Source organism: Hipposideros armiger, unplaced genomic scaffold (genome assembly GCF_001890085.2).
Source record: "Hipposideros armiger isolate ML-2016 unplaced genomic scaffold, ASM189008v1 scaffold_132, whole genome shotgun sequence".
NCBI lineage: Eukaryota > Metazoa > Chordata > Mammalia > Chiroptera > Hipposideridae > Hipposideros > Hipposideros armiger.
Window position 1 is genome coordinate 1,455,426 of NW_017731482.1, and position 17,627 is coordinate 1,473,052.

The 17,627-nt window shown below is 38.6% G+C and overlaps 2 protein-coding genes across 3 annotated transcripts in view; one reads left to right on the top strand and one right to left on the bottom strand.

Annotated features, from left to right (window-relative positions):
- C2CD3 (C2 domain containing 3 centriole elongation regulator) overlaps positions 1–1,775 on the bottom strand; it is a 117,073-nt gene extending 115,298 nt beyond the window's left edge. For both annotated transcript variants that reach the window (XM_019649338.1, XM_019649339.1), the window contains exon 1: positions 1,400–1,775. In XM_019649338.1, coding sequence (XP_019504883.1) covers positions 1,400–1,454 — 55 coding nt within the window. In that variant the 5' untranslated portion in view covers positions 1,455–1,775. The remainder of the gene's footprint in view (positions 1–1,399) is intronic.
- Positions 1,776–1,941: 166 nt separating this feature from the next.
- PPME1 (protein phosphatase methylesterase 1) overlaps positions 1,942–17,627 on the top strand; it is a 65,132-nt gene continuing 49,446 nt past the window's right edge. The window contains exon 1 of the mRNA XM_019649326.1: positions 1,942–2,179. Coding sequence (XP_019504871.1) covers positions 2,079–2,179 — 101 coding nt within the window. The 5' untranslated portion in view covers positions 1,942–2,078. The remainder of the gene's footprint in view (positions 2,180–17,627) is intronic.

Genomic DNA, 17,627 nt, shown 5'->3' on the forward strand with positions numbered 1-17,627 from the left:
CATTAACCACTTCTATGTTTCTCATATCCTCCCATCATTCCTAGCAGGAATGACACTGCCTCAAAACTTGCTGGTAATTAACTTTAAACAGCTTAGCGGGTTGTCGGAAAAGTCATGACACATTTTTGCAAAGAAAAACATAGAAAAAATATGTCATGACTTTTCCGACAACCCAATAAAATTCATTCCCAGACTGCAGCTTCAGTCCTCAACCTAATGGCCATCACTATACCTCTTTTCATATAATGTAAAAAAAAGGCAGTAACATGATGGGTTTTGTCTGTTCGTTTTGTTTTGCTTTTTGAGGTAGCGCTGCAGAGATTCAATTTCCAGTTTCCTGATCTGCCTTGGGTTCCTAGGGTGACTATTCCTCCTGCAGCTAACATTTCCCTGCTCTCTTGGTGAGCTTGTTTCGCCTGGAGCATACTCATCTGATAAGATCCGCTTGCTACACTCTCTTTCATCATCTCAAATCCTTCAGAGATCCTCATGCCCTTATTGCCACTCCAACCCTACCAACCACACCATGTCACTCCGCACTCTTTCTTCCTCTGTCCTCCACAGCTATCTTTCCCAACTCTCACCTGTAGCCCTTCATGTTTCATGACTGTTTCATGCTTCACTCATTCAACTAACATTTACTGAGTTCTGCTTCATGCTAGTTCTTGGGGATTAATGTACAAAGTGTGACTCTTGCCTATTAGGATTCCTGACATACTTCTCTCTCCAACTTATGTATCTTGCAGCCCTATATGGGCCACTAAAGGTATACCCCTCCGCGTCCAGTCCCCCCCCCCACACACACACGTTTAACTGTTATCAAAAACGCTCCTAAGCCATGGGGATGTAATGTACACCACGATAACTACAGTTAGTAGTAGTCTATAGTGTATTTGAAAGTTGCTAAAAGAGTAGATCTTAAAAGTTCTCATCACAAGAAAAAAAATTCATTTAACTATGTATGGTGATGGATGCTAACTAGACTTATGATCATTTCACAATATATACAAATATCCAATCATTATGTTGTACACCTGAAACTAACAATGTTATATGTCAATTATATCTCAATTTCCAAAAAGTTAAAAAATTTTTCTAGAATTTTTTTGTTCCCTTCCTCTAGAAGCATCCTCCTTGTACCCTTTTGGCCTTCACCTCTCTCCATTTATTCGTCCAGTTTGCCCCCCACGCCAGACCTATTTCCATTCCATTCGTTGGATGGCCAATTGCCCTCTCTTTTAACCTTCTCATTCCCTGGTTATTCTCCTTCCTCTGTCCCTTTTCATTTTTTTTTGTTTGTTTTTACAGGAGCGTGTGGAGGTCTCCCTAGAATTCCTAACACTCTGCTCCCCAGACTCCGCCCTATTACGCTTTTTCAAACTCTGGTCGCTCAGGTTACCTCTTTTCTTGCGGCCACGACCGCCCCCAGGCCCTTGGCCTTTTCGTTGTTTCATGACGAGGAGGAGCTCTTCTTCACCAACTCAACTCCGGCCCCAGCATCTAAGCCGTAGCCTCCCGCCATCCCTTCCCACCGCGCCTGCGTTTCTCGGCAACCGGCGCCGCTGGGTAGCCTGGGAGGCAGGAAGAAGCTGATTTTCCTCTAACAGTCTCTGGGAGTCTGAGAGAAGAGAAGGCGCCAAGACTCCTTACCGCCAATAGACTACAACACCCAGGATGCTTTGCTACCCTACCTCTGCGGGGTTGGACGCTGTCTCTTCTAGCTGCGCAAGCGCAAAGGGATATGCCCTTTGAGGACTTCATTGCCCAGGGTGCATTGCCTTAGGAGCGCTTCTCTTTCCGGCGAGAGTCGTTAAGATTTCCCGCTTGGGGTCTGAAGGCTCCTCAGACTTCGTTACCCAGCTTTCTTTGTGGAGCGCTGTTGCGCACTTCCGGTGGAAGCGCCTGAGAAGAGGGGGTGGAGTTTACGGAGCCGGTGGGCGGTAGGCGGTGCTGCCGGTGGCTGGGTGCTGTCCAAAAGCGACTGGGCGTCCGTGGGGGAGCGAGCTGTGATCTGTTGGGCCGCACTTAGCGTGGGACGAAGCTTCGGCTCCTGTTTGACTACCTGCGGCCTCCCCTTCATGTCGGCCCTCGAGAAGAGCATGCAACTCGGCCGCCTGCCCTCTCGCCCCCCTCTACCCGGCAGCGGGGGCAGTCAGAGCGGAGCCAAGATGCGAATGGGGTACGTGACCCGTACCCCTTCTCCCTAGAGGCCAGGCCCAGGCCATTGGAGAATCGTGCCTCTGGGCGTTTAATGCTGCACGGAAAGGGAGGCTTAAGGATAGGGGAGAATGTTGGTGGCGGCCTGGAGACGTTTAGATGGAGTAGAAGGCAGATTTGGGCACTAGGGGAGGCGCCAAGTCGATGGAAATTGGAGGACAAATAGTATTGAAGGGAGAGGGAATAAAGCAAAGATTGAGGAAGCCGAGAAGGTAATTTAAGACATGTAAGAAGCACCTCCAGAAGAAGGGATGGAAAAGGTTTGAAGAGAGGGAGTAGAGCGGTGATAAAGGTGTGGGGGGGGTAATGAAGATGACTGAGTGAAAAGTTGAGGGGATTTAGGGGCAACAACTAAGGAAAAATTTGCGAGGAGTAAGAAGACTATGAGAACTAAATATTAGAAAAGCTGAGGAAACTAGAGGACACCTGAGGCCGGGTTGGAGAAAGAAAAAGTGTGACCTGGGGAGCAGAAGGTTCTAGAGAGAGCTCCTAAAGGGGTAAGAGGTACATTCAGGGTGTTAGGGGGTGACTAGGAAAAACTGAGAAAGCTTGGGGAACAGCCGTAAAGAAAGATGGAGAACATAGCCAAGACCGTTAAGGATACTAGGAAATGTGATGAGAAATGAGGATAGGGCGTGAAGAGAGGAGTGATGAGGACTGAGGATCTTAGAGAGTGACCATGGCCTTTAGAAATCGAGAAATGACTAGGAATAGGGTTTAGTGACTGGAAGTGCTGCAGAGGTAATGTCTGTCTGGGAAGCATAAGGAGGAAGATTTGGGCAATTGATTTTTGCTGGGCAAATAGGTCTGATGGAAGCTATGTACTGGTTTGACAAGACTCAGAATTAACGAAGGACTGATAGTAGCCACTTAAAATGTTTCAGAGGAACCATGTGGTGTTGAAGAGATAGAAAGAAAGGCTGTGTTGAAGATATCGACTTTTGGAACTGTAGGTTGTTGGATGGCTTGTGCCAGATTAGGGATCTCAATGTAGGAGAGAGCATAATGAGTTGAACATGGGCGAGGTAATTGCTGGAAAGCAGAGAGAATTGAATAGGCCGTTGGTTTTGAAGGGTATTTGTAGTATTGGACAGGATTCTGGAAACCAGTAACTGTAGAGAAAAGGGACAGGAAGAACACTTGGGTATTAGGTAGTCAAGAATGTGTTTGGGAGTCTAGAGATGGGCTGGTAGATATTCTTGGAGTAAGGACTAGAGAAGAGAAACCTTAGGTTTGGAAGAAGTATTATGTACAAAAACGAATGAAAAAGGAGATGAATGTAGGAGATGTAGTACTGTGAAAGTAGGTTCTAGGAATGAAGAGAAAGCAGAGTCCTAAAAATTAAAAAACTGGGGTAGGAGGTAGTGAGAATGGTTGAAAAAAACCAGGAAGGAAACTAAGAATTGAAGTGGAGACCTGATTATGATTCACAGCAGAAAAATGGGAAAAATGCTTGACAGGAGAAGATAGGTTGATGGACACACAGTAGAAAGAGGTGATAGAAGGCTACATATAAGGTAAGATAAAGATTGTTTTGCCTTTGGAAGACAGAAAGGTAGGACTGTAACATGAATAATGAGGATCTGGAAACTGACCCATAACAGATTATTTGGGAAAATTAACCTGGAGTGTAAAGTTAATGTAATACTTATTGTTGATATGTATCTTAGTTGCTGCCTATCTTAATCTAAGATTTGATCTTTTAGTATACCAGCACTCTTCAGTAAAAATGTACAAAAATATTAGTTTTTTAATAATTGTACATGCTTTAGATAAGTTTAATTAGAGCTCAGCTTTATACTTTGTCAAAACAAATTCTCAAGTTAAGAAATGAAGAAAAATACTAAGCGAAAATTAAGGGAAAATCTGCTGATTAGATTACATAATTGTTAGTAACTTATCCTCTTTAAAGTAGATGCTTTTGTCTTCTTAATTTAGGTTAACTGCTTATCCTGGAAAATAAAGTTATTTAGGAAGATGATTTATAGTATTGTGAGGAGAACAGCATATGTTGGCAAATTTTATGTGGTCCTCAAGTGGCTTCTTTTCCTATATTTTTCTTTTCTACTTCCTTATTGGAATATAGGCAGGCCTCATCTAAGTCTAATGTTAGTGATAATAACAGACTCTCTCGTAGAAACATAAAGCTGGAAGAGAGCTTTGCAATGATCTCATCTTACCACTTCACTGTATAGTTGAAGGAACTGAGACTCAGAAAATTCTGTATCCTGTAAACTAAACTAAGAGGCAGGGGACAGAATTTTCTCCTAATAAATGACAAAACTGAAACTCAAATCTTCCTCATACTGAGGTGCCCTAGAGTCTTGGTGGTAGGGCTCTAAGGACTAGAACATGGGTCTCTTGACTCTGAGACCCACTGTGTCTTTTTGGATTTATAGTTGTTTACCTGAGCATACTTAATTTGAGCTTTGTGTCTTATTCCTTTGCAAATACTCTAGGATTCAGTCTTTCTTTTTGCTCAGTCCGGATTTATGAAGTCTTACTTCCTCCAATTTCAAAGCATCCTTCTTTATGTCTCATACTCACGTGCTTTTTTCTTACCTTACCATCTTTTCCTCCTCTCCCATCTCTTACTGTCAGGTTGGGCCTGTTCCTTTGACAGTCTCTTATATGACTTAACTCTTTTAACTATTTTTCATAATTTCTTGCCTTCAATTTCACTAAATCTTATTTAGATGTATTCGCATATTCAGGGTGGTTTTGAGTTTATAATTTTTCCTGAGTTTCTATAATTTAATTTTTCAAGTTGGATTTAGTAATTCCAGAGTATTACTGGACAATGTAATACTAGCAATTACTTTTTTTTCTGAGGAAGTACTGTGTGCCAGGCATTGTAGTAGTAGCTTTATGTATTTTATTTAATCTGCCTACAACCTCACAAGGTAGATATTTCCTCGCAAATTCAGACTCTGAGATTAAAGGCCACACAACTAGCATGCAGCAGAACTAGATTCAATCTAGAATTTGTCTCTAGAATCCATTCCTTTTCACCATACTTTTTCTTCGGTAAGGCCTGAAATCCCTGTTTCATTGTTCCTTGATAGATGTCAATAGATGATGCCAAAAACAGTGGTTTTTAACTTTTTTATTAAAGCATTTTGGAGCTACTCTGATTTGGTTTTCCTACTTGTAACTGGTAACTTAGTCCATTAGGGTTGCCATAAAAAAATACCAGAGATTAGGTAGTTCGTAAACAACAGAAATTAGTTTCTCACAGTTCTGGAGGCTGGGAAGTCCAAGATCAAGGCACTGGCAGATTTTGTGTCTAGTGAGGACCCTTTTCTGGTTTATAGAAGGCAGTCCTCTCACATGGCAGAAGGGGGAGGGGAGCTCAGTGGGGTCTTTTTTATAAAGGTACTAATCTTATTGATGAGGGTATAGCCCTCATGACTCATCACCTCCCAAAGGCTCCAACTCTAAATACTATTACATTGGAGGTTAGGATTTAACATGAATTTTGGGAGGTCACATGTTCAGTCTGTAGAACACCTGATGTGCTTGAGAGGAGTGTTTTGAAAATCACTGCTTTAGTACATTCTAATACCATTCGACAGACTATAGATTATTAAAACCATTTTTCAGCATGTTTTTGGTTTATCAATAATACCACATTTCTACACTTATCTCTTAACATTTCTACAGTACTTTAACTGACATGTATATATTAGCGCCTTTTTGTATTTTCTGAGGTAAATTAGGACAAAGGTTAAGATTTTCTGTTAATGAGAAAACTCAAGTGTCCATTGACTTGCCTAAAATTACTGAATCATTAAGTGGTGGAAACAAGATTCAAACCCTGACTTCAGATTTTTAGTCTATTGTTCTTCTTCTTGTACCTTGGTGCAGAGTGATTGGTGTTTAAAGTTACATAGATCTGAGTTTGAAGCCCAGCTTGAGTATTTACTCTGTCAAGTCATTTAAGCTCTCATAGTCTGTTTCTTATTTCTAAAACTTCTGCTTACCTTAGAGTGCTGTGAAAATGAGATGATACATGAAAAGTACTTATGCTTCCTGACGCAAACTCTTAAGGAATGATAACGAGTAAATTATTTTATATTGAGAACTGTGAGAAAGGCTTATTCTTTATGAAGTAGAAGCTCTCCTTTCAGTCAGTTATAATGTCAGCTTTTCTCCCTTAAGCTGTATGTTTATTTATATCTGATTAGATAGTCTTTCATTCAACTTTTTAAGTTTATTCCAGATATCAGGCCTCAAGAAGGCTTTAAGGAGCTGAACTGTTCGCACAGATGGAGAAATAAATGGCAAAGTGAAGTGATTTGCTCAAGGTCACATACTGAGTTACTAGAAGAATTAAATTCTGCTGTTTTTTTTTTTTAGTTACTTAATTAAAAAAATTAAGTTATAATTCACATAACAGAATTCACCCTTCTGTAGTGTACAGTTCAGTGGTTTTTGGTATATTCAAGGTCGTACAATCATCACCACTAATTCCAGAACATTTTCATCATCCCATAAAGAAATTACTTACCTGTTCGCAGTCTCGACCCCCTTCCACACCCCTGGTAACCGCTAATTTACTTTGTGTCTCCATGGATTTGCCTTGCTGGAGAGTTCCTGTAAATGAAATCATACAATATAGTCTTTTGCTTCTGGCTTCTTTGACTTACTATAATGTCATCAAGGTTCATCCACATTGTAGCATGTATCAGTACTTCATTCCTTTTTTACTGCTGAGTGATATCAATTGTGTAGCTGTACCATATTTTATTTATTCATTTATCAGTTACTGGAAACTTGGGTTTGTTACTTTCCATAGTACCCCCTTTTCATCCACAGGTTTCCAGTTTTTTGGTATGAATAATGTTGCTATGAACATTCGCATGTAAATCTTTGTGTGGAAATATGTTTGCATTTCTCTTGGGTAAATACCTGAGAATGGAATTGCTGGGCCATATGGTAAATTATGTTTAACTTCTTAAGAAACTGCGAAATTGTTTTCCAAAGTGATCTTTGAAGTGTTTTATATACTAGGGATATTTTCTTTATGTAAGTGTCAAATATTTTTTTAAGTTGCCTTTTTACATGGCTTCTGATATTTTTTTGCCATGTAAAAAGTTTTGGTTTTAAATTTTAATGTACTAAATCTAACTAGTATGTATTGCTTCTGGAATTTGAGTCACAGAAAGACATTTCCTTGTCTCAGATTATAAAGGAATTCATATAGGTTTTCTTGCAGGACCTCGATGCTTTCTTTTTTTACATTCATTTTAAGTTTATCATGATGTGCATAGTAAGGAATGGATCCAGTTTTATCTTTATCCACAGGCTGTCCAATTGTCGTAACACCAATTGGACTTCTATTTTTATTAAAAAGTTCTTTTCCCATTATGTGAATTTCACCACAATAAAAATCAGTCCTTTTCCTCACTGATTAAAGTGACATCTTCATCATATACCAAATTTCCACATAGATTTGGGTCTGTTTATGAAGTTTCTTTCCTTTTCCATCGGCCTATTTATTTATGTGCCACTACTATACATTTAGAGAGGCATTATTAGTGTTTTGTTAGATGGTAGCAGTAGCTTCCCCTTCATTCTTTATTTAAAGATTTTCCTGTCTCCCCTTGTTCTTACAAATAAACTTTCTATCAACTAGACTAGTGCCAGAAAAAAATCCTAATAGTATTTTTATTGGGACTATATTAAATATCTAAATTAACTTAGAATAAACATTTGTATAATATTAGGCCTTCGTTGAAGAAATATAATATGAATCCCTTTTGAAGAAAAAATATTTCAGATCCGAAGTACTGAATTAAGTTACATTTAATGTAATGTTACTTAAATATGTACAAAATAAAACTAGGGATAAATTCCTTATGTGCAAGAGTAAATCCCATATTACTCTTATATAAATATAAAACTCAACAGATTTACTATTTAAATAGAATTCAACCTACAAAACTCACCAAATTCATATTAGCAACATTCGATTAATAACCTAATTTGCTGTTAACAGCTTACTGTGGTTCAAACCAAAAGGACATTTATTATTAATAGGAAGTTCCAGAGTTGATTCAGTCATTCAACTGAATCATTCAGGATCCAGGCTTTTTACAGTCTTTCTTTTGCCATTCTTAGAAATATTGGCTTTTCCTTCTCTTGCTTGTCACCTTATGGTTGCAGGACGGCTACTGCAAAACCACTTGTATTGTACCTTTTATTCTATCTTTCCAAATAAAAAGGAAGGAACAGGGGCAAAAGTCTTTTCCTAGCTAAGCTTGTCTTTTTTTTTTTTTTTTTTTTCCTAGAAAGGGAAACTTCCCGGCAGATGTTTCCCTTAAGTCTCATCGTCTAGAACTGGTTCATATGTCCATTCTAAGACCAATCACTGGCAGTAGGGAATGGGATTACTATGCCTGGTTTAGACCAATTCTAATTTGTTCCCTTGGACTGGAGGAAAGATAATAAGAGATCTAGCTACTAAAACAATTTGGAATTTGGAATTCTGTTAGGAAATTCCAAATAGAGAGTGGGAAGTGGGGAAAGAATGTCTGGAGTAGAGTTAACAGCATCTGCCCCAAGTCCTGATGTTAACCAGTGGGAGAAACTGATCTTCTGACTTCAAATTCCCCACAATTTTCATTGCAGCAGAGGTATAGGAAGTGACCTCTTCTCACTGCCCCTCCTTCCCTCTCTCTCCGTTTGTTTCAGGTTTGAGCCCCTTGACCTGAGCACTTGTGAGTAAATGTCCATTTTCCCATTGTTGCTAAGCTTATAGACAGCAAATCTATTTCTTCTTAGTGTCTCCAAAATTGGATAATTGGATTTTTTTAAAAAACCTGATAAGTCCTCCTTGTTATGTTAACTTGATGTCAGATTTGAGAAAACACCTCTGGTTGATTAGGAAAAATTTTTTCCTTCATGCTTTGAAGTGGTTACTTTTAGAGAAGAAAGTTTTAATTCATAGCATTATTAGAAGGGTGGACCGCTTTATACCCATAGATGTTCTTTAAAATACAGTACACACATACTTTGTTTTGTTGCACTTTATAGATACTGCATTTTTTCAAGGTCTGGAAGGCAAGACCCTCCACCAGCGAAAAGATAACAACTCGCTTTATTGCAATACTCGTTTTATTGCTGTGGTCTTGAACCAAACTTGCAATATCTCTGAGATATGACTGTATTGACAACCAGTCCCAAACACATACTACTAATATATTTTGAAGAAAAGATTGTGTTGAAAATTCCACTCACTCCAAACCATAGCAGAAGGCTAAAGTTGTTTACTATCAGTCCTTTCTCACCATGCCTCTGTATGCGTTCTTTGCCATAGACGTTTTCCAGGTGTAAGTGGAAATCCTGTCTCTGCCACTATTAAGCCATGTGGCTCTGATCAAGTTATTTTTCCTTTTTCTGGGCCTCACTATTATGGGATAGTAAACACCAGGCATATGTGAGTTTAAATCCAAGCTCTAGTACTACTGAAATCGGCTTTAGGTAAGTTATCTTTTATCTCTGAACCTGTATTTCCCCATCTTTAAAAAGGGGATACTTTTCTTGTAGAACTCAAACACTGCTTGATACATAATAGACAGCTAATTGTTCCCTTCCATAAAGCTTTGGGTCAGATGATCTCTAATAGCCTTTTCCAGTATGTAGTTTTTAGAAAATCTTTAACTCCACTGCTTAAATAACATGCCCTTATCACTGGTAATGAGTACGCCAAACTACCAACACCAGACAGCCATCTGATTGTCTTCTTTCCATTCTCTTCAAAGTGTTGCTAATGAGGACTTTTAAAAAAAGCAGTGGTGCCTTGATTTAAATAGCTCGCTGCAATTAAGCTTCAGTATTTTGCCTCCACTGCAAGACTCCTAGACTGGAGAATTTGTGACAACCGTGACTAGGACTGCCACTGTAGCTTATGACTCATTAATAACTTTAACAGAGTTACGAAGCCTAGTAGATGTTGAAGTGTATTATGCCTTTTTGGATTTGAGACATTCACTTAAAAACATACAACTTGTATATCTTTATTACTTGTTCTCTAAGTACACAGGGAAAATTTTTTCTCCTTCTCTCGTTTTCTTCCCTCCCCTCCCCTCCCCTCTTTCTTTAGCAGTTGATTGTATAATTTTGTTGGTTTTGGTCATTATCTCCTAGTAGGCATCATCACATAGTAGGCAAGCAGCACATCCTCTATGCCCCCATCACCTTCCATAGATATAACACTTACCCTCTGACCTGTAATTATTGATGGACTGTCTACTCCTCGAAACTGTGAACTTCTTAATGATAGGAATTGTCTTGATTTCCCTGGCGCCTCGCATGTTGGCTTACTTCAGTGCTGTCTGAATGAGAAACCCAAGTCCTAGACCTATTTAGCCTCATTCTATAAGAACAACTTTATTTCCTCACCAGTTCCATTAAGATAGCATAATGAAAGCTATACTCCCTTTCTTCTGAAAGCTGTTTCACTTCATAAAATAATAGAATCTATACTTTATTTCAACACCAGCATTTAGATAAAGTGTGTTGTGAGTGCTTACAAATACGTTGTCTTAATTTGAAATTTTAAATACTCACAAGGTTTAAACACAGGCTTGGAATTAGCCTATATTATATGTAAAGATTCATGCCTGTTACTGTTTTATTTTATCGAAATTTGACAATTTGTCTTTCTCTCTGATTCCCCAAGCCTGAAAGCAAGTTCTTTACAATAAGAGAACACGTATCAATTAACAATTATTTTCAGACTAGCTGCATTTTATAGGATTGGGTTTTTCTATCCTTGCTCACTTTATAGTCTGATTCTCTAAGAGTGAAAACTATTTTCCAAGGAGGCAGTGCCTACACATTGGTGACTCTACCAAGTATAGGGACCAAAGTAAGCCGTCTACTGTTAAAAGCCAGCGTTAAAAGCTCTCCATAGTCATATGCCAGGCGATGTCAATTCCCTAAATGTTTCTTGTGCTTACCAATTGCCATGTTTATTTTGCTTGCAGTGCCTCCCATTTCACTTTTTCAGTTCCTACCTGTCCTTTAAAACCCATGAAGCTCTTTCAAACTATTCTAGTTTATTCATTTTCTCTGTTCCTTCTCTGAGCATTTAGAACACTTTTTGTCACTTCTACTCATTTGACAGTTATTGCACATTACTCCTTGGTATTATATTTTTGAAACTGTTATGGCAAATTTACCTATGGTAATTTTATGGTAATTTAAATGGACAATTACCATAATTAATTAACATAATTTCTATTTCAAGGTAATTTTTTTAGTTTCCCCAGTGAAATTGGGGGGCACAGAATGCCAGGACCTTTGTTTCTATTTCTTTGCATCTTCTACAATAGCACAGGTAAATAAATGTTTTTATAAGTTTTGATTTAATAGACACGTGGCACAAAACATTCATTTAAAATGAGATCCTGAAGCTTTTCCTGACCATTCAGCCTGCACTGACTCATCTTTCCATTTTCTGTCCTTTTGTAGCACCTATCATTTATGTGAAGTCTTAACAAACGTTCCCTGTAAAGGGCCAGATAGTAAGTATTTTATGCATTACAGACCATACAGTTTCTGTAGCAACTAATCAACTCTGTAGTTGTAGGGTGAAAGCAGCCATAGACAATATGTAAATGAATGTGATTGTGTTTCAACAACACTTTTTTTGTGGACACTGAAATTTGAATTTCACGTAATTTTCTTGTGTCTTTAAATATTATTGTCTTTGTTTTTCCTCCCAACCTTTTAAAAATGTCAAGACCATTCTCAGTTTATGAGCCATACAAAAACAGGCGATGGCTGGATTTGCCCATAGACCATAGTTTGCCAACTCCATATCAATACTATTCTGTACTTTACTGTCTTGTTGTAGAAAGAATATAGTAAATCAACAAACTAGGATTTCCTTCCTGGCTATACTGCTTAACTGATGCAAACTTGACTTTATTTTCTTAAAATGTGGGTAATACTAGCCTCATATTTTTTAAAAATTTGTGGGTAATACTAGCCTCAAAGAGTTGTTTTTGAGGAGACAGAGACTATATACACATATACCGGGGGTGCCAAAAAAAACGTATACACATTTTAAGAGATGTTAACTAGGCTCAAGCAGTAGTTTGCCTTAATCAGAAGTGTCTGGACGCTGATGGTAACCACTTCAAGCACCTCGTGTAATTGCAGAAGTCAAATGTGACTTGTATTCATCTTTTATTATCGGTATATGTTGAGTATTACAATTAATACAGTTTTTTCCTTGCTTAAAATGTGTATACATTTTTTTGGCACTGTATGTGCACGCGCGCGTGCATGTGTACATGTGCAAGTAATTATTATTTAAATTGGAAAGCTTTATAATGGAAACTTATTTACTATATTTTCATGAATTTTAAGATACATTTCTTTTCATATTTAAAATAATAGTGTCTTGGGCTGGCCGAGTTGCTCAGTTGGTTAAGAGCTCGCTCAAGAGTTTGAGCTCTGAGCAACAGCGGTTCAAGTCCGGCCTGAGCTGAGCTGCCGCTGAGCTGCTAACAGGTGGCGGGATGGCTCAGCTAAAAAAAAAATAAAATAAAATAATAGTGTCTTAACAATTACTGTTGGACAGGTAACTTGTTTTTCATTGCCAATGCATGAGTGAACACCAAAACCAGCATCAAAACATGCAAAGTAGGTGTTGGCAGCTTAGAAGAAAATTCTGGAGACAAAAGTGGAGCACTTTTAACTAGTAAGAACTGAATGGTTGTGAGGAGGGTTGGGTGAGAGTCAAAAGTAAGAGATAGCTCTATACATAATGGTAAAAGTCGGCCTACGAGCTGGTGTTTAGTTTTAAGAAACCTCCATTACCAATGTTATTGTGAGACGAAGAGCGCAGTATTAGAGTGATTCATGGTATGAAGAAATTAGCTAGGAATACCTTAAGTATTTTATTGTGCTCTCATTTTCTATTTTTGTATGTACCCGTAAATTATATGAATCAACATAAGTATAAAAGAGCTCTTTCAAGAAATATAAAATGAATTTTAAGTGATAAAGTGTGACATAAATTGGCAGCTCTTTTTCTTAGTGGTACATAAAATTATGGTTCATCTTACAATTGATGGTGCCTTGTAGATACAGTATTTCATCTATTCTGCTTACAACTAGATTGTGATCTACTTGTTTAGTCTTCCCTAATTTAATTGTAAATTCCTTTTGTGTTTTATTTACTTTCCCCAAAGTGGTTAGTTAGCACACAGGCTCTCAATAAACATTCGATGAATTAATGAATTATACTCAGATACAGTGGACACGTGATGTTTTTTTCAATAGTTTAGACTTTTCCACCCTGAATTTAGCAGGGAAGTAAACGGGAGGGAAGAGCCATAGACTTGCTGAATATAGAAGTGAGATTTTAAAACTGATTATTGGCATTATGCACAATCAACTTGTGCCCCGTTTATATCCTTCTGTAATTCCATATTTATATCCCTCTATCTTTATTCTGTTAAGAAAATTTAGCTCTGGTTGTGAGGATTAAATTTAGATAATGCCTGTAAAATGCGTAGCACAGATTATGTGCATGTCTGGTTTGTTTCACTGAATCCTTCTCATTCTTTTAATTAAACCAACTTTTCCTTAAGCATTAAGAACCATGGTTCAAGGTTCAAGATATATTAAAATCATTTCAAAATCAGTTTTCTGTCTTAATCACCCGAACTACATCATTATTATTAGCTGAATTGCATCACAAACAGCATTTTATCATATTATGGTTAAGTAGGCTTGGGGGTGGAGCTACCCAAAGAATCTACCAATATTTCATAATACTGTTAATCAGGGGAAATGTGCTTCGGTTTTCCCAACAACTTACTTTACAAACCTTTAGAATAAAACCCATATTGAAATTGGAAGATCTCTATACTAACATTTTTTTCACTGAATACTGGGAAATTGTAATCTTTTATTGGTAATTAGAGGATTTATACTTTTGCCTCTTCTCTATTTAGGTCATTGTTTAATAAGGACGGTACTTCAGATTTTTATAGCATTTGATGTAACAAAATCTCCAGATACAATCTTCATGAATCTTTCTCCGGCCTGATTTAATCCCCATAAGTGCCCCAAATAAGATTAGATGTCTCATCTATGAGCTCTCATGGTATGCTAGGTTTATTTCTGTCATAGCTGTAGTATATAGTGACTGTGTACTTACCTATTCCCCGCCCAGGCATGAACTCTTAGGCAAGAACTAGTTTTATTCATTGATGGGAACTTCTGGCCTGCTGATTGCCCTAGTACCCAAGAAGTATATAGCGCAGGACCTGCCATACAGGGCATACTTAAATGTCTCTTTAATTGAATTGGAATTAAATTAGCTGCTTATATAAGCAAATTGTGACTAGAAAAAGGCTCTAAAAGAATTACTCTAAAAATATTTGCTGTGTGCTTATGAAATACGTCTTTTATTCTAGATCATCATGTCATTCATGTGAGTCTGGGGAGGGGGTTATGTTGCTGTTGGCTCTGAAATATACTTCATGAGAGTCTTCTACATGGACTTTATTGGCTTTTATACTCTGACCTCAAACCTGCTTGCTTTCTTCCTGTCATGGTACTGACAGGAATAGTAGAATAGTAGCTTACATAAGTTCTGATCATTGAATCTGGCTACACACATTGATTATGAAAGTGAATAGCTACAGTTAGCTCTTGCAAAACATTAAAAAGCCTTGTATTTTGCCTGCTTTCTTGCTGATATCTCTGGTTGTGTTTTAAGGCCAGATCACTTTAGTAAAGTTATCATTACATTCTTTTTTCTCTTTACTGTTAGGATTTTGGAAAAAGAAGTTATTAGTTATGTTGTTCTTAGCTTGGGTGAGTGGTGGAAATAAAACTTAGAAATTTTTCTAACTTAAGTAAGGCAGAATTCTTTATTGCTAGAGGTATAAGATTACATACAGTTCCTCCTGTGCTGTAGCAGTCTGTCTTCATCCAGTCCTTTAAAGCAAGGTATATTTTTGTGTGATCTAACTCAGAAGGTTGGAAGTTCCCATGGATTAAGTATTTTATCTGATAGTGTTTTTAAGTGAGGTAAGGTTTCATTCAGTAGCTTGAAATCACATCATATATTGAGCCACAGGTGTCCTGTCTAATGCAGGAGATTATGTGAAATGTTACTATTTACAATTTTTGTATTCCGTGATGCCCAAGTAACAATTGACATTCTCACCAATGGCCAACACAGAAAAGTAATAGGAATAGGATCTAGGATTTTCAAACACATGGTAAATCAGTATTTAGTAAGTTAGAAATCTTTAAAAAGACCTCCTCTGTTCTCTCTCCATGAATGGCATCAGAGAAACTTGAGAATTGTCTTTGATTCTTCCTTCTCTTTCCACCCTCCTGCTCCTTCCCATCAGTATCAGTACAGTTGTAGACCTTGACATTCTTCTTCGTCTCTGGGGTATTCATACTTGCTGCAAGAGCCCTCTACCAATCATCCCTACAGGAGGAACCAGTCCTCTTTCACCTCTTCCTGGGGCTCTGTGGGTGCTCAGTGCTAGCTTTGGTGATTGCCAGAAACGGAGAACCTAGTTCTCCATTATTTTGAGGGTAGTATTGAAAACTGATAAAAGAAGTGACCCTGAGAATGAGATTCTAGCCCACCTACTTTCTGTGGTCTTGGATGAGTTAACTTTGGCTTTAGTATAGTAGCTAATGGTAGCTACTACCCTAGAGATTTGTAGTGGAAATTAAATTAATTTATGTGTTTTATCTGCATTCTCTCTCCAAGCCCCATTAAATTATAGTAATTTGGAAAAAGGAATAAAACCAAAGGACAAAGAAGAGGAGGAAAGATAAGATACCAACAAGATTTAGGAAAATAGCAAGTTGAAGAATGTTAACTCGTTAACAGAGAAGAGCAAACTAAAAACTACTGGCAGGGCTGGCAGAGTGGTACGATGGTTAAGAACTGGCTTGGGACGCCAGAGGGCCCCGGTTCGGATCCCACATATGAGGGCCAGTGACACTGCCCTCCACAGCTAAGATGCTGAACAACAGCTCAACCTGGAGCCGGGCTGCCATGAGTCGCTGGCAACGGCATAGGCTGCAGCCCCTGTGGCAGTAGATTGCCATGGGCTACCGTATGTAGCCAGCAGCCAGCAGCCAGCGTGAGCGGCCAGCTGCCGCAGTGAGCGGCCGTCCGGAAGCCGGTGACTGATGTGCCTCGCCCGGGAAGAGCGCAATGATGGTGCCAACTTGGGCCAGTGAAGCAACATCCTCCACAACTAGACTGAAGACCAAAATGACAGCAACTTGTCTGTTCCCCTTCCCCCAATTCCCGCACTGTTCCCATCCCCCAATTCCCCAATAAAAATCTTTAAAAAAAACTACTGGCAGAAGGAGAATGAAAGTATAAGCTAATCCATATGGCAACCCTGTAAAGGCTCAGGAATTGTAGCTGCTAATAATTGTAGCTCTGAAAGCGGGCTAACTACAGGAAGATTGGTTGGAAATCTGTATAAGGCACCTGTTGACTCCCAGATCTTCTCCCTTCCATCAGTGTCACCGGAGACAGGTTAACTGCTGGAGGAACTGAAGCTGGGTGGCTCTGGATTCAGAGAGAGTAGGCCTGTGAAGGCAAAGGTAAAGCAGCAAGATGGAAACAGGGATTAAGGGAAGGTATACATCTGTCTTCTAGATACATTCATGGCTTGCTCCCTCACTTTCTTTAGGTCTTTGCTTCAAGGTGCCTTCTCTGACCACCTAATTTTTTTTATCACTGTCCACTATGACAGACACCATACTGGCTCCGTATTTGTGCCCGTTTCTCTGCCTAAAATGTCTTCTTTATCCCTCCCTATTTACATCAGTACAAATTCTGTCTGTCCTTCAACACCTAGCTTAAGGGTTGTTGTTTTTTCTTGAAGCTCTCTGTATTGTCTAAGCTGAAAGTAATCTTTCTGTCTTCCTTTGAACATTCACAGCCCTTATGCTGTATCTGTTATTTAAGTCTGTATATTATCTTAGATATTTACGTATTTGACATTAGCTTCTTTAGAACAGAGGCATTATTTCACTAGAATATAAAGATTAATGTAAGGTTCTTGCTGTCTACTTCATGTCTAACATTGGTTGCGAAATTTACTGAAGTTGTAGTGTATAAACAATTATGTGTTCATATGAAGATGTTAGAAGTAGGCCAGAAAAATTTCTGGGAGCAGTAGCACTCTTTGGAGGTATTGATTATTGGCTTTTTTTTTACCTGAGCCATCCTGCCATCTGTTGGCAGCTCAGTGGCAGCTCAGCTCGGGCCGTGAATCGAACCAGTGACCCTGTTGTCAGAGCTCGCACTGTTTGATTATTGGCTTTTTTACCAAATGGGAATTACTCATATGCTGGTATAAGTTGGGTAGTTCCTGGAACTTTTTTTTTTT